The 20,498-nt window shown below is 44.0% G+C and overlaps 1 protein-coding gene and 1 long non-coding RNA gene across 2 annotated transcripts; one reads left to right on the forward strand and one right to left on the reverse strand.

Moving 5' to 3' along the window:
- Positions 1-12,684: 12,684 nt before the first annotated feature.
- On the reverse strand, positions 12,685-18,825 carry LOC310849008. The gene is made up of 2 exons (XR_014566732.1): positions 18,622-18,825; positions 12,685-12,856 (listed from the first exon to the last, which is right to left on the reverse strand). It is a non-coding gene; the product is annotated as an uncharacterized lncRNA (long non-coding RNA).
- Positions 13,675-18,154, forward strand: LOC310849390 (uncharacterized protein; the record flags this gene model as incomplete). The annotated part of the gene is made up of 3 exons (XM_083749553.1): positions 13,675-15,403; positions 16,626-16,688; positions 18,107-18,154. The coding sequence occupies exons 1-3, from the start codon at positions 13,961-13,963 to the stop codon at positions 18,152-18,154; spliced, it is 1,554 nt and encodes a 517-aa protein (XP_083605679.1). The 5' UTR covers positions 13,675-13,960.
- Positions 18,826-20,498: the final 1,673 nt, after the last annotated feature.

Here is a 20,498-nt window from a genome sequence, read left to right on the forward strand (position 1 = left end):
TGTCAACCTGACTGGGTTGCTCAGACCTATCAGGAGTAAACATAGACCACTGGTACCAAAATTGGGAAACCACCTTATTAGAGGAGTTACATTTAGGGAAGAGTTGGAGGGTGAAAAATGCATAGTGGAAGATAGCAGTGTTTAGGGTAGTCTGGACCACATGGCTTTCAGCCGATTAGTCCTGTGTCTTGGCTGCTCAAGAGCAGGCCACCCCACCCCTGTCGCTTAAGGTCAGTGAGACAATGTCAGGCACCTTGAACAATGTTTTCAATAGTAATGGCAACATTGTGGGTTCTTTTGGGCATAGGTTGGTTGTATTTGTATTTGCTTTTAGCCTCTTAGTGACTTGTCTTGATGGGATGAGGGCTATGATGGTGTACTCATGTAAGTGCAGCTGCCTTGTGTTGCTGATGGTGAGTGCTGAAAATGGGACACTGACCTGAGACAGTGGTGGGTGGTGGGCATCCCTTAGTCTCCGTTGTCAGGCATGGTCTGCAGGGGCTGGGGGTGCCCATTGGAGTGAACATTGGCCAACAGGGCCATGGTGTGCCTGTTGGGCTCTTATACCCAAGGTCCAAGCAGTGGGGGGGAGGAATCATAGGAAATATTGCTGCGGTTGAATCTGACTGCTTAATTCATTTTTCATATCCTCAAGTTGTTATATTTAATAAATATAACCTTGTTATCAACATTGGGTTGTCTTGACTTGGCTTCCTGCTGTGCTGACACCTGCTTCATTTGTGGGGCACCGCAAGACACGTGGTTTTCGCTGTAAAACTTTTGGCAGACTTTGGCACCAATTTGGAGTGAATTGGACATTGGGTTTTGGATGTTAATTATGAACCCCGCTTTGATATATCCATTACTCTATTTGTGGGGTGCTGCAAAACGTGGGGTTTTCGCTGCAAAATGCTGCAAATGTTTGTCAAACTTTGTCACCAGTTTCAATGGGATTCCAGATTTGGGGGTTTGTAGTTAATGAAGCTCAGGCTAGATTCAACTAAACAATTGCACTTGGGGGAGCCAGCACAATGGGGCCTTGTCCCCCACTCCTCCCCTGTGCCCTGGAGGAATCAGAAGAACCCCCAGAATAGTGTGCAGGGGAGGAGAGGGGGAGGGGTCCAGCAGAAGTGCTTGGGCCAATGGAGCCAGCTCCTTAGGACTACGGCGGAAGCTCAGGTTGTGAACGTAATCTGTGTGCGGGAAGCATGTTTGCAACCCACAGCGCTGCATGTGCGGTTCGTGATTTGGCACTTCTGCACATGCGCAAGCGCCAAAACCCGGAAGTAACCAGTTCCGGTATTTCCGGGTTCGGCGTGGTGCGCAACCTGAAATCTCGCAACCTGAAGCTTCTGTAACGCAAGGAATGACTGTACTTTGAATTCCACCTTCTGGCCTCTGGCAATGCTAGCAGCACTGGGACAGCCCCTTCTCCCTCCCCTTCTTGGTGCTACTTGGACCTGGGATGATAACAACAAAAACAAAAATGTTGCTTGCCCAGAACTGGAAAGAAGGGAAGATATCAACAAAAGAAGAATAGATAACTAAGATGGTGGACTATGCCAAAATGGCAAAGATGACTGCAAAGATCAGAGATCAAGATGACAAAAAGTTTGAGCAGGAATGGAAGAAATTTATAGACTATTTAAAAGACGACTGTAAATATATTAAAATGTTAGCAGGTTTTATATAACATCTATGTGACTATATAATCAGAAATCAAGATAAATAAGAGGGAAAACAATGAGTTTGGAGATGAAGTGCAATGCAATAAATTATGGGGGGATAGACTGGAATCTAGGGGAGGGGGGAGTCTATATTGTATCTGTCAGGACTGCCGCTAGGTCCCAGCTCACAGAGGACCAACGCCCAGTGGATGTTATATACAAAAGTCTTTATTAAAGTTTAGTTTCCATTTCCAAGCTCTGGGCGCGCAGACCCACGTCTCGACGCTAGACCGGCTAAGTCCCCTCTGACTCACTGCTCCACCCACACCAGTTTAAGATTCTAGCCTGGCTCCACCTCTTACGCTGTTCTTTCCTTCGCTGGGTCCTTCTGCCCTCTGGGGTTCCCTCCTTCCTGGACTCCTCTGACGCTGAGCCTCCTGAGTCTTGCCCCTCCCTCCGGCGGGCTTTAGGACCTGGCTCCCTTCCCGGGCTCCCCGCTGTGCCGCGCTCCTGTACATTTGAACTTGGCGCGCGCGCCCAGCCGGTGACTTTCCTTCTGACCGTTTCCCCGCTTCCTGATGTGGGTGTTGCCAAACCTGACTCCTCTCCTCCCTCTGGTGGTGAGGACACTGGTCCCAACTCCTGGGACTCCCCCTCCCCACTGCGCTCTGGTGGAGAGGCTGGTCCTGATTTCCAGCTGCTGCTCAGGGACTCCCCGCTAGCCCCTTCCTCCTGGGGCTTCCCCCCTGGAGCCCCCCTCACTCTGGCCACCGGCGCTCCCTTCTGTGAGTCCTCTGATTCGCTAGAGAGGCTTGTGGAATAACTCTGGCCACTGTCACTGCCTGCGCCCCCCTCGTACTCCTCCTCCTCACTCTCCATTTGCTCCCCCTCCTGTGTCTCTCCTTCTGAACCCCTGACAGTATCTTTTGGAAAAGTATTGAATTCATGAATTATTGTGACTATAAAATTTTGAAAATAAAATATATATTTTTTAAACACACACTTGCCTGGCACCTATAGTGAGCAAGAGGAAACCAGCTAAAGAAGCTGGCCAAGACCTCCTCCCCTCCCCCCATTCCAGGCCCTTCCTGACGGGCCGCAGGGGAGTGAGTGAGGCAGGCAGGCATTCATGAGCAGGTAGGCTAGTCAAAATGTGGCCTTACTTGCCAGGCTGCTTTAAACCATAAAAGCACTATGTGTGCATCTGTGTGTGCATGCAGGTACCTGAGAGAGTTGCATAGGAGCGTGTGGAACTGTGGGAGGATTGCTAATGCACATGCATATGTCCCAGTGCCCATCTCTGGAATAAAAAAATGAAAACCAAGAGGAAGAACAAAGAGAATAGGATATCAGGCAGTTTTACAGATGTTTTTAACTCTGTGCAACAAGACTTTGACTAGTTAAGGCAGGTGGAGGCTTGGTCCAGTGGCAGCGTGTAGGGACTAGACGCAGCATCTCAGCAAAAGAGCCCCCTCACTCCACCCTTTTTGTCAGATGCTTGAAGAGGCAGTTTGAAAATGCAACCGTTGGCCCCTCAGCCTTCCTCTAGTGCTTGTCCTTAGCTTCTCTGCCATTGGGCTCTCCAAGGGTCAGCATCCTAAGTGTTAAAGAGTAAGGAAGCTGTCAACTGGGGCTGGATCTACATTGATCTAAAAAAATATGCAATATTCCATTGACTGCTGTACAGCGCCCCTTGGCGTCACATTTTAATAACACATTTATAATGTTATAACTCACCAGTATAAATTAGTCCCAGGTGAGAGTCAGAGGCAAGCTGCCTAGTCAAAAGCAGGCAGAGGGACACAATTCAGGGAGGAGTGAGCAAGGAGGATTTTCCTACACATGGGGTGCAGATGTGTGAGCAAATGTGCGGTCCATGTGGTAAAATAATATGCTTTCAATATGTAAGAGGAATTGATTGATAGATTTCTAATCCATTCTTCAAGGAAATTCTTCACAAAAGCAGTTTACAAAATGAACCCAAAATGCAACAGATAAAATCTGATTTGGCACAATTTAACACATCTACTCCACCTTACCTTTCACGGTTTCCCTTCTGCATAATTTTCACACGTTTATAATAAACATGTAATGTCCCCTCTTAAAATGTATTTCTTCTGTTCAAAATGTGCATTTTGATGCAACTAACAAAACCACCCAAAACATACCTGTAATCAAAATCAACCATGATATAATAGAAGATTCATATTACTCAATAGCTTAATTGTGAGAGCAAATAATTGTGATATTCAGTAACTAAGGCTGGTTGGTAGATCCAGAGGGAGGAATTGAGTATTTTTATTTGTAGAGGAAACATGCAATCTTCATATTCAAAAATGCAAAAACATTTTAACAAGTTTAACACACGGAAGTTCATTAAGTTTAAAATTAAGTTTATTTCATTACAGGAGTTAAACATGTGCTTAAATCTTGCCCATTGAAATCAATGGGACTTAAAATGCTTACATTTAGTTGGACACTGCTCTGTGTAGTTTGCTTTTTGGGGAAGCTGAGTCCCATGCATGTTTATTTGGAAGCCACTCATATGGACTTACTCCTAAGTAAATGTGTGTTGTAACCCAACCTTAATCTCCTGAGTTGGAGGAATGCGGCTTGTTACATTTACACTCTCCTTCCAAACCGTATCACTTTAATCTCCTCCATAGACTTTTCCAGTAATGCCTACTGGCAATGGAAAAACAAATTAGCTGAAGTTCATTTATTTTCTCCATAAGACTTTAACTCTTGGGGAACTTAACACCAAAAGCAAATCAATGGGGGTCAGTCACTGCAGCATATTTAGAAAGGCTGCCAAGTCTTCTGGGAATGGAGGTGTTAACAGCAAGGTTTAGTTGCAGTCACTGCTAACACTGGGCCCAGGCATTAATCTTGCTAGTACTGGGCCATTGGAAGCTTGTAGCTAGGAGGGCATGTTTTAGGATAGGAGAATAAAAACATTTCTCCAAGCATGTAGACAGTTTGTGTTATTTCCATGTTAATTTTTTAATACTTTCAAACTTCAGGGTTAGTTCTGCTGCAGGAATGAGAACTTTTAGAGCTCCTGATCTGCTCAATGCTCAATGTGTTCCTCCCAGTCTTGTTGCAGCCCCCCCCCCCCCCGAGCGATGCAAGATTCCAGGGGTTTCAAGGGCTTTCTCAGGGTTTGTGCTTCCTTTGGAACAAGGGACAGTGGTGCTTTTATGATATGTGGTTTACTTACACATGTATACAACCTGAGCCCATGATGGAGGGGTTCACAGCATTAGCACCCCATGAGCATCTTGCTTCTCCCATAGTTGCAGCCTTGGATTCAAACAGAAACCAGGCATCTCTCTCTCTCTCTCTCTCTCTCTCTCTCTCTCTCTCTCTCTCTCTGGCTTCCCAGTCTGCTGCTTTTTCACTCAACCCTCTGTTCTCAGCTCTGCCATTGTCCTTCTAACTACCCACGGGTTGAGGAAGGGGCCACACACATATTGGTCATCCTGCACGGATCCGCTTCCTTTGTTCACTTTAATGACCTGCCACTTCACCAGGAAGCTAGCTTGGCTATTCCAAGAATTGGAAGGGAATCCAGGCATTGAGTCTACCCTCCTACCTCCCCCCTCAAAAACCCCCACTGGTAATAATATTTTGGAGTCACTGGAAAGTGAATATCAGGTCATTTCAGAGATAATATTTCAAATTGTGGCTCAATAGATTTGAATAGCTGAGCAATTCCAAAATATATGTAAAAAATATACAGCGTACCTACTGCATCTCCTACCCTGAGCTACTGAATATAGGCAACTCTCAACTTATGTGGGGGATACATTCCGGGAATAGAACATAAAGCCAAAATCGTGTATAGTCAAAACACACAGGGTTCAATGGTGGGTGGGATAGCCAAAATCTTCCTGGATGCCAAATTTCACCTCCTTTTAAATTGTTTTAAAAATGTTTTGCCATGTGCATAAAGCTAAATGCATGCAAGTTAATGTATGTAAGTTGCACGTTACCCATGTATCTCAGTGAATGGGGTCAAATACTACTGATATCCAATCATTTTTTTTAAAAAAAACCCCTTTAAATCTATTGACATAATTTGTGGTGCAATTTTAGGCCAAATCTATTTCCACTCTGCTTTATTCACATCCTGTTGTAACTCTGTATCTCATTTCATCATAAGCCTTTCAATTTTATTATCCAGATTTGTGATTGAAGAATAATTTTTGCCAATTAAACTCTTTTTGTTTTCTAATACCAATAAGATTTCAAATTCAGATTCATCCCCAAGAACTCCTGGTTTCTTTATTAAATGTAATAGTGCGCCTCTTACTTGAGAACAGTGACACAATTGTTGGCCAAAGCCTAATGTGACACTCAGAAAGTGGTACTTAAAGTGATAATCAAATGTTCTTGTTTTCACATGTACAATTTTGCAGGGCATACCCTTTCGTTGATTATTATATTTGCCACCATGGTGAGAATTATTTGTATTTTTTGCCTTGTGCATTTATTTTGACAGATTTATAAACTGCTTAAGCAAAGAGTGGTCTCTAAGTGGTGTACATAATAAAACTGTAGATAAAGCACTACTAAAACCTACACAACCATTACAAAACAAATATACATGAAATGATTATCATTAAAATTCATATCAAATCAGAAAACAGTTTAAAACGAATATAGGTAACTATTATATGCCAAAGTGGGCATATAATTTTTTTAAAAAGATATTTATTAAGTGTCAGGGGTTCAGAAGGAGAGACACAGGAGGGGGAGCAAATGGAGAGTGAGGAGGAGGAGTACGAGGGGGGCGCAGGCAGTGACAGTGGCCAGAGTTATTCCACAAGCCTCTCTAGCGAATCGGAGGACTCACAGAAGGGAGCGCCGGTGGCCAGAGCAAGGGAGATTCCAAGGGAGAAACCTCAAGAGGGAGGGGCCAGCGGGGAGTCCCTGAACAGCAGCTGGAGATCAGGGCCAGCGTCTCCACCAGAGCGCAGTGGGGAGGGGGAGTCCCAGGAGTCGGGACCAGTGTCCTCACCACCAGAGGGAGGAGAGGAGTCAGGTTTGGCAACACCCACATCAGGAAGCGGGGAAACGGTCAGAAGGAAAGTCACCGGCTGGGCGCGCGCACCAAGTTCAAATGTACAGGAGGGAGCCCGGGAAGGGAGCCAGGTCCTAAAGCCCGCCGGAGGGAGGGGCAAGACTCAGGAGGCTCCGCGTCAGAGGAGTCCAGGAAGGAGGGAACCCCAGAGGGCAGAAGGACCCAACGCAGGAAAGAGCAGCGCAAGAGGTGGAGCCGGGCTAGAATCTTAAACTGGTGTGGGTGGAGCAGTGAGTCAGAGGGGACTTAGCCGGTCTAGCGTTAAGACGTGGGCCTGCGCGCCCAGAGCTTGGAAATGGAAACTAAACTTCAATAAAGACTTTTGTATATAATATCCACTGGGCATTGGTCCTCTGTGAGCTGGGACCTAGCGGCAGTCCTGACATTAAGATTTTGTATAATAAAACAAGCATCACAATCGAACGAAAAAGAGAAAGAATAAAAAACAGTACAATAAACCAAAACAGAAAAATACAATAAAAAACATAGAAAAGTAAGAAAAACAACAAAAAAATCTAGTTTTTTTACTTATTATCTTTATAACCCTCTTTCCTGACTTCCTCGCATCTCCCTTTTCTGTGTTCCCCTTTACACAATCAAATTCAGCAATTCCTTACCCTCTTTCAAATCTTATTCAATATTATACATTTCAACCTATTATGTCTCCGGTTTTTCCTTTCTTTTTAAATCCATTTTTACATGTTCTTTATAGCTTAATCCCTTGTATCATTTTGTTTAAATTTGACATAATATTACTCTGGTTTTTTCACCCTTTTCTTTTAAAACATTTTTGCATATTCCTTTTAACTATGTCACTGATGCCATATTATCTTTATATCCAACATCATTTTAGCATTCAAACATTTTACAATGTTTTTGGAGATATTCTTTGAACTTCTTCCAGTCCTCTTCCACCGACTCTTCTCCCAGGTCTCGGATTCTGCCAGTCATTTTTGCCAATTCCATATAGTCTAGCACTTGCATCTGCCATTCTTCCAGGTTGGGCAATTCTTGTGTCTTCCAATACTTTGCGATGAGTATTCTTGCTGCTGTTGTTGCATACATAAAAAATGTTCTGTCCTTCTTTAGCACCAATTGGCCGACAATGCCCAGAAGAAAGGCCTCTGGTTTCTTAGGAAAGGTATATTTAAATACCTTTTTCAGTTCATTATAGATCATTTCCCAGAAAGCCTTGACCTTTGGGCACATTTCCAGCATTTATTATCAGGCAAATGATATACTTTTGCAAGCTTGACTGGGGTCATCATTTTCATAATATTTTCTTTTAAGGCATTAATTTTTATCAGTTGAGTTTTCATCACTTGCCTAAAATCTGAGAGACCTTGGCAGCTGTGTGTGAAAGAAAAACTATTTGTGGAATTCTGAAGTAAAATCTACTTTAAAAAGGCACCTGGTTTCATAGCCTTATGCATAGGTTGTTCTCTATATCTTAATGGAAGAGAGAAAGAGAGAAAGAGAGGGAGGTGAGGTTTGCACTGCTGCTGCAACCAACTTCAAAGCTCTCTCTCTGCATTTCAGTGCCTCTCCTGTGGTCACCCAGGCTATGAACCTTCTTCACCATCAAAGCTGAAGAGAGGCTCATGAGATCATTCAAACATCACAAAACAAATGGTCCCTGTCCCAACACAAAGAGTGATGTTTCTGCTGCAAAATTTATTATGTGAAATGGCCTGAAGCTGACCTGATTTCTTTGGGTATCTGTACCTGCATATTTAGCTAGAACTGGATTCCCCCAGATCTTTAGAGAACTGCAGAACTGAATAGCCAAGCTGCTTCAGTGATAGCTTCATAGTTCCCTTAGGTGGCCCATAGGTGGCGCTATGGTCTAAACCAGGGATAGGCAACCTAAGGCCCAGGGGCCAGATGCGGCCCAACCGCCTTCTCAATCCGGCCCACAGATGGTCTGGGAATCAGCGTGTTTTTACATGAGTAGAATGTGTCCTTTTATTTAAGATGCATCTCTGGGTTATTTGTGGGGCATAGGAATTCATTCATTTCCCCCCCTAAAATATAGTCCGGCCCCCCACATGGTCTGAGGGATGGTGGACCGGCCCACGGCTGATAAAGGTTGCTGGCCCCTGGTCTAAACCACTGAGCCTCTTGGGCAGGGGTCAGCAACCTAAGGCCCATGGGCCACAAGCGGCCCACGGAGGTCATTTAAGCGGCCCACAAGCCGCCCCCCAACCGAGCCACCTGCTTGCCGAGTCCTCGCACGCTGTGCTAAACTGGTGCAGCGCAGTGCAGGGACTTGCTTCCGCGGCGCTAGAAACCGCGTCTGTGCAGCACGCTCGGTGAGAAATCACGTGCGCTATCCAGCCAACGGAGGGATCTCCGCTGGAGTGAACTGGCACAGGCGAGGTAAACCTGCTTTTGGGCTTGCTGGTCAGAAGGTTGGCAGTTCAAATCCGCACGATGGGGTGAGTTCCTGTTGCTCTGTCCCAGCTTCTGCCAACCTAGCAGTTCAAAAGCATACCAGCGCAAGTAGATAAATACTTGCTGCAGCGGGAAGGTAAACGGCGTTTCCGTGCGCTGCTCTGGCACTTGTCATGGCCCTCCGTGCACCAGTAGCAGTTTAGTCCTGCTGGTCACATGACCCCAGAAAGCTGTCTGTGGACAAACGCCGGCTCCCTCAACCTTAAAAGCGAGATGAGCGCCACACCCTGAAGTTGTCTTTGACTGGACTCAACCACCCAGGGGTCCTTTACCATTACCGTATTACCTAGTTCCCTTAAACATCTTCTTTGAGGTGGGTTGTCTTCCCTTGCTAACATTGACCAGAAATCTAAGTGTGTGGTTGGTTGGTCAAGATAGAGTTGTGGTGCTATACAGAAAATACAGTTTACATTCTGAAAATCAGAAAAGGAATTCACCAGTGACCAATTCACCAATGACCATGAGCTTCTTAGCTACTCAGGAGTGACCTGAAGGGTGATGGATCTTTATGACATTTCTGGTTAACCTGACCCAGAGAATGCTTCTGCTAATGTCACTAGCTGTTCTGTCAAAGCCATGGTGACCTTCCGGCTTGTATGCATTTTCTTTCACTTACCAGAGCTCAGGCATCTCCCTGGTTTACAGGGAGGCTGTTTGGACAACAGCTAGAGAACAAGTAGAAGAACATACCCATTTTGGCCAAATATCCTCATTTGGTGATATTGCAGAGCCATTGTGAACCTTTCTGTAATCTCTGTTTTATCTCTAATCCTACATTAGGCAGGGACTTGGACCTACATTCCCCTCTTCCTCTAAGAGTTATATCGCTTGACTGTAAAAAAACAAAACAATTGGATAAAACAATAAATTTAGGGAAAAATCACAACCATACTTAAAAACATAGAAAGATTTAAATTACCTAAAGTGCCTCCAAAGTCCTTTCCAAGTTTGGTAGTTCCACGAGAAGAGGGAGATCCCCCAGGGCTAGGGCACCTCACACGTGTGTGCATATTGCTCACTGATTGTAATTAATGTCAATAAGCAATGTTTTTGTGTGTGTGAATGAGCTGATACAGGTGAATGACCATAGGCAGAGTTTTCATATTTTCCACTGTCACTTCAAACCATGTTTTTTCTGCCCCAAGGGAGTCTGTTAATGTGTTCCTTTTTTCAGACATTCTAAGACTGTGTTGAATCAATGTGTTAGCTGATACTAATTGCGATTTTTTGTAAAAAAAAAAAAAAAACAAACACAAAAAACCTGCATGTAAGATTCAAAGACCCAGTTTTCCTTTATGACTAGTTTGGCCCCAAATTACCTCAAAGTAGGAAATTCTATACTGTAAATGTTGCCTGTAAGAGTTAACTGACAGCAGTATAGTTACTTGAGTACAGGACACAAAACAGTATGCTTTCCACTTGCTCAATGTGATCTGCTTTCAGATTAATTTCTTGCTAAAAAAGAGGGCCCTTTGCAGGTAACCAGAGGGCTGGTTGGTGAGTGCATTAAATGGTGCTTCAAAAGAATAGGCCTTGTTCTCTTCCCAACTCAAGTACCCATAACTGATTATATTTGATGAATGAATGAAAATTGTACACATGAGTCTGCAATCCCTGTGACAAGCCTAATTTTTCTGGTTGTAAAAATAGCCACCTTGGCTTTATGAGGCTCTACAAATCTGTGCTCTCTTCTCCCCATCAACATTACCCTGAGAGATCTGGGTTGTTCAACTATTTGGTTCATGTCCACATTCAACACTCAAAAGTTCTGCACATCCACAATATTACAAGGCAAAGGAGCTGCCTCAGCCATCAGATTTTGGATTTGTGTAGATTTGATCCCGAAGAAATAATCTAGTAAAATATTCTTTAGGGCTTGTGCAGGACAATGTCTTACTGTATCCTGTGTTAAAATATGGGAGGGGAAGACACCATTTTTATTTCATTTCTTACTTCAGGCACAACTGTCTTCTAGGCCAGCTGGCCTTGGCTTCACGTTGGCACCTATATAATTATAAACTTTTCAGTGAAATCTTCATGTTCCCATTTTTCTTGAAACAGTTTGGTGCTTTTAAAGAAATTCTTGATAATGTGGAGTTTTTAATAGCTTTTAATTCATTGGTTCATAATGTGCAAAGTCTTTGATTACAACAACCAATGTGATCAAAAGCAACTTGGTTTTATGTCATTTATTTTAAACTGCATCTGGGTAAAATGTGAGAAGAACAAGAGTTGTATTTGAAAGAACTAAAGAAAGAGAAAACAACCAGGGCTGTTTATTAGCTAGAAGGACTGCATTCTGAGCCTAAACAGTTTCCCCATCATGCTTGCTACTATTCATAATGTATTTAGGCCATTAAATTGTTAAAGATGCACCACACTTATTCTACTCAGCTGTTGGTTTAAACTGAAGCAAGCAAATGCAAACATGCAAGAAATCATAGAAAGTACTGTACAACTTGGGGCAGCGGTGGGCGGGCGATAGTGAGCCCATTAGACTGGTTCATGCAATGCATGTTAATTACTCAACATCAAGTGTTTTGTTTTTTGTTTTGTTTTACATTTTAGTCTCCCCCTTTCTCCAAGGTCAGAGTAGCATGCAAGGTTCTTCTCATACCCATTTTACCCCCACAACAATCCTGTGAGGTAAGTTAGGCTAGGAAATAGTGGCCAAGATTACCCAGTAAAATTGACATCTGTGTGGGGATTTGAACCTGAGTCTCCCCAGTGCTTGGAATGGAACCCTACAGGAGGGATGGGTGGGCCTGCTTACTTGCCCAAACACCTGGGCTGCACTGATTGGTCGTTAAGTCAAACCCTAAAAAACCCCACACCCAAACACATCAGTGTTCCTCAACCTAAGTGTTTAGCTTGAAAACTTTAGCCACCCCACCACCTTTCACAAACCCACAATATTTCTTCCTCTGACCACTCTGACCACCTTGTCAGTTTCCCTGGTCCTCAAGACAAAAGCAACAGGACCTGCAGCAGGGGGCAAGAGAGGAAAACAGGCGAGGAAAGGCCTGTGGGGGCTTTTTCCAGTGGCAAATGATGTTGTCTGCTGCTGCTATGGTTGGGAGGAAGTAATACCCTGGAGCATGCCACTTGCTGACAATGAGAGGCCCTTTGGAGATCCTCTGGACTAATTTTACGCCCTCCACAGCCTACTCCCCCCCCCCCGCCCCATATAAGGAATAATTTTCCCTTGGGTATGCCGAGGTTTGTGGAGAAGATGAGGTGGGGTGTGAGCCTATTTTCAGTGGGCTAAACTCAAAAGGTTTGTGCCTTTGAGCAGAGGGGAATTGCAGTTTTGAGGCCCCCACCTTTTCAAATATGTTAAAAGTCACCCAATATAAGTATTAAATCCATTACAAATGGATTCATACAAAGGGAAGACTGTTGCTGCTTTGAAAGTGGTTTCAAAAATGCATAATTAGAGAAGTCAGCCTGAAAGCAAAGTAGTGCAGATTATAATACAGCAGCAATTTTCATTTTAATAAATATGTATAATGTAAATAAGATATCTGCTCCATAAAGTCAATGGAAGTGCAGTCCATCATTTTGGAAGAGCATTGTTAGCAGCAATAATTCACAAGGCTTAATGGCATAGTAATGAGTTGTGTGGACAATCGTTCATAATGATACACTCCTAAGAGTACATAGAACAGTTAATCAGTCACAATACATTTATCCATTCATTTGCCTTGAAATGAGTACAAATCTATAAACCTGAGCAGTGCATGTCCAGATGCTGCCCCAATGTCATAGCAGCTGAAAACCCAGTAAATTATGGAGACATTTTGCATGCTTTCATGTACACTAATAAATGCAAATCTTTTCACTCTAAAGGATAAATTTAAGAAGGGCTTAATTCTGTTTCTCTTTTGGCAGATGCCACAATCCAGTGGAAAAATCTCTCATGGAAGCTCCACCAAAACAAATGGGGGAAATGCAAGAGCATGGTAGGAACTCACATATAGACAGGTAGCATATTGGTCACCATTGCTGTCATCACTTGTCAAACCACGTGAGACACAGGCGGTCAGTTTCATTTGGTGTACATACATGCTGTTGATAATTAGCTGTAGCGAATGGATTTTGATGATGCTCATTATGAACCAGGAAACACCTTCTGATTTGATATAAAGAGAATGGGTGGGGATTGATATAAAGAGAATGGGTGGGGATTCCCTACTGAGGGGAACAGAAGCAGTGATCTGTGGGCCTGACAAGATGTCTCGGGAAGTGTGCTGTCTCCCCGGGGCTAAGATCCAAGATGTAACTGAACGACTGCAAGGAATCATAAAACCCACTGACAAATACCCCTTCCTATTGGTCCATGTGGGAACCAATGACACTGCAAGCAATAGCCTCCAGAAGATCAAAAGAGACTACGAGGCTCTGGGTAGGAGATTGAAGCAATTAAATGCACAAATTGTCATCTCATCTGTCCAGTTGTACGATGTGGCCCAGGGAGAGAGGGAAAAATAGTGGAAGTGAACAGCTGGCTTCGCAAATGGTGTAAACAGGAACGGTTTGGATTCTTAGATCACGGACTGCAGTTTCTTAAAGATGGACTTCTGGCAAGCGATGGGCTGCACCTCACAATGGTTGGGAGGAATGTTTTTGCCAAAAATCTTAGAAACCTCATCAGGAGGGCTTTAAACCGACTAATGTGGGGGAGGGAGACAGTGCTCCTGAAGGTAGGAGTCTATCAATTGATGAAGATGATCATCCAAATGTCATAGACCAAATGGAGCAAACAGCACACAGACCTAGTGGTGGGAGGAAAAAATCCTTAAATAAGAGACATGGGGGAATGATTAACGGACTTCAATGTCTGTACACTAATGCGCAAAGCATGGGAAATAAACAAGATGAGCTTGAGCTCTTGGTACAGCAAACTAAATATGACATAATAGGCATCACTGAAACCTGGTGGGATAAGTCCCACGATTGGAATGTAATAATGGAGGGATACAATCTATTACAGAGAAACAGACCAGACAAGAAAGGAGGAGGAGTGGCGTTATATGTCAGGGATGTGTATACCTGTGAAGAGATCCAAGATTTAGAACCTCAAAGCCAAAGTGAGAGCATTTGGGTCAAAATTAAGGGGGAGAAGAATAACAGGGACCTCATTGTGGGAGTTTACTATAGATCCCCAAGCCAAACGGAGGACATAGATGATGCCTTCCTGGAACAGATGGCCAAGCATGCAAAAGGAAGGGAGATAGTAGTAATGGGGGACTTCAATTACCCGGATATTTGTTGGATGTCAAACTCAGCCAAGAGCATAAGGTCAAACAGATTCCTCACTGGCCTTGCAGACAACTTCATTGTCCAGAAAGTGGGAGAAGCAACAAGAGGAACAGCCATTTTAGATCTGGTCCTAACCAATGTTGATGACCTGGTTAGTGGGGTAGAAGTGGAAGGATCATTAGGTGCGAGTGATCATGCTCTTATGAAGTTTACTATACAGCGGAAAGGAGCAGCCAGGCATACTAGGACTCAATTTCTTGACTTTAAGAAAGCCGACTTCATAAAACTTAGGGAGGTGCTGGGTGAGATCCCATGGACAGTAATACTAAAAGGAAAGGAAGTTCATGATGGCTGGGAGTTTGTTAAGAGGGAGATAGTAAAAGCACAACTTCAGGCAATACCAATGAGATGGAAACATGGAAGGTGCCTAAAGAAGCCAGGGTGGCTATCTAAAGAACTTTTAACTGAGTTAAGATTAAAAAAGGATGTGTACAAAAAATGGAAAAGGGGGGAAACCACCAAAGAGGAATTCAAACAAATAGCCAGCACGTGTAGACACAAAGTCAGAAAAGCTAAAGCACAGAATGAACTCAGGCTTGCTAGAGAGGTTAAAAGCAACAAAAAAGGCTTTTATGGGTATGTTCGTAGCAAAAGGAAGAACAAAGAAACAGTGTGGTCACTCAGAGGAGAAGATGGTGAAATGCAAACAGGGGACACAGAAAGGGCTGAACTCCTCAATGCCTTCTTTGCCTCAGTCTTCTGCGATAAAGAAAACAATGCCCGACCTGAAGAATTTGGAGCAAACGATTCAGCAGAGGAAACACAGCCCAGAATAACTAAGGAGATAGCACAAGAATACTTGGCTAGTTTAGATGTATTCAAGTCTCCAGGGCCAGATGAACTGCATCCAAGAGTATTAAAAGAACTGGCAGATGTGATCTCAGAACCATTGGCAGGCATCTTTGAGAATTCCTTTTTTTAAAATAATAATGTCAGGGATTGACAATAATGTTGGCTTTGACAAATAATAATAATTTTTATTAACCGGCTAATCAAATCAAATTAAATCACATCACATAAATTCCGAATTACAAAGCCGAATTTTAAATTTTGTGGGGGGGGACCCATATTTCAAGATCCGAAGGGGGATTCTGATCATCTTCTTGCTACTGCGTTAATGTCCAAATCAGTCCAAATCAATCCAAACAGAGTTCATAATTCTATCCAGTCTTATTTTGCTGTTTCCACATCACATCTTGTTCATATATTTTCTCTTTTTTCTTTATGATCTCTTCTGATAGTCTCCTTAAGCCAATAAACACCAATAATAATCCTGTGTGAATTTTTCCGTTCTTCCAATCCTCAAATCGAGATGGTTTCCATATATCATCACCTTCATAGATAACATCGCTCTTTCCATCATTAATCTCGCAAAACTGTTGCTCTTAAGTCCCACTGAGGAGTTTCACCCACAATATAAAAACAGCTCTATTTCTCTATTTCTCCTCTCAAACTTAAGTCCTCCGACAGAACTTCCCAATATGGCGACGGCATTTTTAACTGCGTCATTCCAAAGCTCTTATACATTCCACGCTCTTCTTAAAACATGCTTTGGTTCGAAAGTTTATCTCCACACAGCCTTAAATCCACAGCTTAAGTCCTTAAAACGACATTTCTGACTCGTGAGGGGAGGGGATTCTTGTTTAATCACATAAGGAAAGAAAGGAAAGTTTTTTCCCCCTCCCCCATCAGTCATTTGCCATACTGAGTCTTGGCGCATCTTCTCATGATTTCTCTTGTTCCTCCGACTCGTCTTATTTTATCAGAGATCTCTTCTGTTAGCAGTCTTTACTCCCCCTTCTTCCTTGAGATATGTGCATTCCTTCATCCAAATTGTTTCTTTTGAAGTTCTTGCAGCTAGTGGCGCAGATCAGGGACGGCGTCCAGGAGCACCGGAATCCCACAGGAGGGCTTTGTGCCTAGTGCCCCCATCCCCACAAATTCGGGGGTGGTATAGGGCACAGCAGGCAAGGCAGCCCCCCCCCACCATCCTGGGGGGGGGGTAGGGAGGTTAATTACTCCCATCATAGCCTGCAAATTACCTCGTGTGGGTCGGAGAGATGTTATTGTCAGCCATCTTCCGATGCGCCCCCTAGTGGCCCCCCGGCATCTTTGAGAATTCCTGGAGAACAGGCAAAGTCCCGGCAGACTGGAGGAGGGCAAATGTTGTCCCTATTTTCAAAAAGGGGAAAAGAGAGGACCCAAATAATTACCGCTCAGTCAGTCTGACATCAATACCAGGGAAGATTCTGGAGCAGATTATTAAGCAAACAGTCTGTGAGCACCTAGAAAGGAATGCTGTGATCACCAATAGTCAGCATGGATTTCTGAAAAATAAGTCATGTCAGACTAACCTGATCTCGTTTTTTGACAGAATTACAACCCTGGTAGATGAAGGGAACGCAGTGGATGTAGCCTACCTTGATTTCAGCAAGGCATTTGACAAGGTGCCCCATTATATTCTTGTAAAGAAGCTGATAAAATGCGGTCTTGACTATGCTACCACTCAGTGGATTTGTAACTGACCGAACCCAAAGGGTGCTCATCAATGGTTCGTCTTCATCCTGGAGAAGAGTGACTAGTGGGGTGCCACAGGGTTCTGTCTTGGGCCCGGTCTTATTCAACATCTTTATCAACGACTTGGATGATGGACTCAAGGGCATCCTGATCAAATTTGCAGATGACACCAAACTGGGAGGGGTGGCTAACACCCCAGAGAACAGGATCACACTTCAAAATGACCTTGACAGATTAGAGAACTGGGCCAAAACAAACAAGATGAATTTTAACAGGGAGAAATGTAAAGTATTGCACTTGGGCAAAAAAAAATGAGAGGCACAAATACAAGATGGGTGATACCTGGCTTGAGAGCAGTACATGTGAAAAGGATCTAGGAGTCTTGGTTGACCACAAACTTGACATGAGCCAACAGTGTGACACGGCAGCTAAAAAAGCCAATGCAATTCTGGGCTGCATCAATAGGAGTATAGCATCTAGATCAAGGGAAGTAATAGTGCCTCTGTATTCTGCTCTGGTCAGACCTCAACTGGAGTACTGTGTCCAGTTTTGGGCACCACAGTTCAAGAAGGACACTGACAAACTGGAACGTGTCCAGAGGAGGGCAACCAAAATGGTCAAAGGCCTGGAAACGATGCCTTATGAGGAACGGCTAAGGGAGCTGGGCATGTTTAGCCTGGAGAAGAGGAGGTTAAGGGGCGATATGATAGCCATGTTCAAATATATAAAAGGATGTCACATAGAGAAGGGAGAAAGGTTGTTTTCTGCTGCTCCAGAGAAACGGACACGGAGCAATGGATCCAAACTACAAGAAAGAAGATTCCACCTAAACATTAGGGAGAACTTCCTGACAGTAAGAGCTGTTCGACAGTGGAATTTGCTGCCAAGGAGTGTGGTGGAGTCTCCTTCTTTGGAGGTCTTTAAGCAGAGGCTTGACAACCATATGTCAGGAGTGCTCTGATGGTGTTTCCAGCTTGGCAGGGGGTTGGACTCGATGGCCCTTGTGGTCTCTTCCAACTCTATGATTCTATGATTCTATGTTTCCTATTACTTTCCGTAGACACAAAAAGAACAGCTCAGCGTAGCATTTCAGGCACTGTTGTCCTAACTACAGAGTTTTGGCCTTTTAAATTAAAAGTTGAGTGTACCTGCGGGTGGTTGTAGGTGAATGATAGCAATCTTCATGTCTGTTTGGAGGTAGTTAAAAGTGGTATCTGTTGTTAATCTGATTACACCCCCCTCTTGCTCTAGGGCGTATATGTACATGCTAGGTTGGACCTGGATGTTACTATCTACGCATTTTTCTGCACACAAAGCATGCTTATCAGGTAGGAAATTGCTAATTATGAAGGAGTGCTTAGTTTAATATGGCAGCCTTGTTTAGGGAAGCTTTTAACGTTTGATGCATTGCGGTATTTTAATATTTTGTTGAAAGCTGCCCAGAGTCGCTGGGGAAGCCCAGCCAGATGGGTGGGGTATAAATAATAAATTATTATTATTATTATTATTATTAGCCTTCTGGTGTAATCTGGACATGCATGCTGAATATGTGTTCATATTCAATTTTTTTCTTACATGCACTGATAATAGTCATTGTTTGGATGGTGTGTTTTTTTAATCCATTTCTGCAGTCACACCATCAATCAGCAGCTGAACTGGGTTCCACACAGTCACAAAAACAAGTCACAAAAATAAAGTCACAAGTCACAGTCACAAAAATGGAAAAGCCACACAAACAAAAACGCAAAAAAATAGCAAAAACAAAAGCTCCAAATATCACCTCTGTGTTGCCTGGGTGCTCGGGACCAGTGGCGTAGCGTGGGGGGTGCAGGGGGGCCGGCTGCACTGGGTGCAACATCTGGGGGTTAGGGTTAGGGGGCGCAAATCCAAGGGTTAGGGGGTGCAAATTACTTGCCTTGCCCCGGGTGCTGACAACCCACGCTACGCCACTGCTCGGGACTCAGGACTCAGCCTCTGAATAGCAGTGGGGGACTCAATTTACAAATGAATATATTCGACAGGAAGCTGAACAAGGCAAAGCTCACAAAAAGGAACACCTACTTCCGGGTTTGCATGGTTCTACTGTATTTCCAAGTTGTTCATAAACTAAGCTGTTCTAAAACCAAGGTACCACTGTACTCTCCTTCCTGTTAAAACCCACTGCACCCAGTGGCATGATCTGAAACTTTGGGAAGTTCTCTTTAAAATTATCTACAACATGTTTAGGAACGATGAGCCTGTAGGTTGACATTTTAATGGAATGACCCTGCGATTTACGCAGCCTTAGAGTTAAGAGAATAGAGGCATGGAAAGCTCATATGGTTCAACCTTGTAACCAACCAGATATTCACAACAGAAAATATAATCTGGGGACCACAGCTGAGGACCTGCCAAGCTGTCAACATCTGTGGACAAGTCAAGCAAGGGAACCAAGCCACATGCACATGTGACAGGTGACACTAGTAATTATTATTATTATTATTATTATTATTATTATTATTATTATTATTTCCATGCCCCTCATCTCCTCTGGGCCTTGCAGCTCCTCCTACCTTCAGAGTTCCTTTTCATCATAACTTGGGCACATTTGTCTCAGCAAGTCTCTCACCATCATCTGACAGCCATCCCTCCTGCAGGCCACTATAAGGCTTGTTTGCAATGCAGCACATTGTGACATCACCTGGCAAACAGGGGCCAGGCTGCTGGGTTGCCAGGCAGCTGAATTCAGAAAAAAATAATCGGGGGGGGGGGGGAGGTCAAAGTGTGCTGGGATGAGGCCACCACCGTGAGTCAGGCCAGAGGGTGCTGTTGGGGTATGTGTTTGTGCCTCCCCTTGTTCTGCATCATGCCCCCCCACCCATTCCTTTAGCTGCTTGATAGAATCATAGCATGGTAGAGTTGGAAGGGATAGTCCAACCCTCAGCAATGCCAGGATCCTGCCCACAGCCAGCCCTGTCTGGGCTCCAAACTCTGGCCATCTTCTTACCAGCCAGATGCACTGACCCCCTTGCAATTCTGCATGGGGTGGAGAAAGGTGTTACGGCAAAAATCTGGGTGCGAGGCTGCTCTGCCACCCAGCTCATCGGACTAAGTCCGTGGGTCCCTGCGGAGGAAAATGAGCTCAGCCGGAGACAGGAGCAAACTGCAGAAGATCCAAGTTTATTGCGCAACAGGTTCAAGGCGAGATTGAACAGTGAGAAAGGGGTGACATGAGTTTTTGAAACTCCCTCCATGTCCCAGAATACAGTGCAAAACACGTCATGAATACATTAAAGAGAGGTTTGGTTACACAGATTACATCATGAATATATTAAAGGGAGGTTGGGTTACACAGATTAACATATGGAGGAGGGAGGGGGGAATATGCAGAGCTGGAGATATGTACAGATAAACACTTCCTGGGGATGAGAAAACAATAGTCCCAAATATGCATAGTCTGCCACCTGACATTG

The sequence above is a fragment of the Podarcis gaigeae genome (genome assembly GCF_964106915.1).
Source record: "Podarcis gaigeae genome assembly, chromosome: 7".
In the NCBI taxonomy this organism is placed as follows: Eukaryota; Metazoa; Chordata; class Lepidosauria; order Squamata; family Lacertidae; genus Podarcis; species Podarcis gaigeae.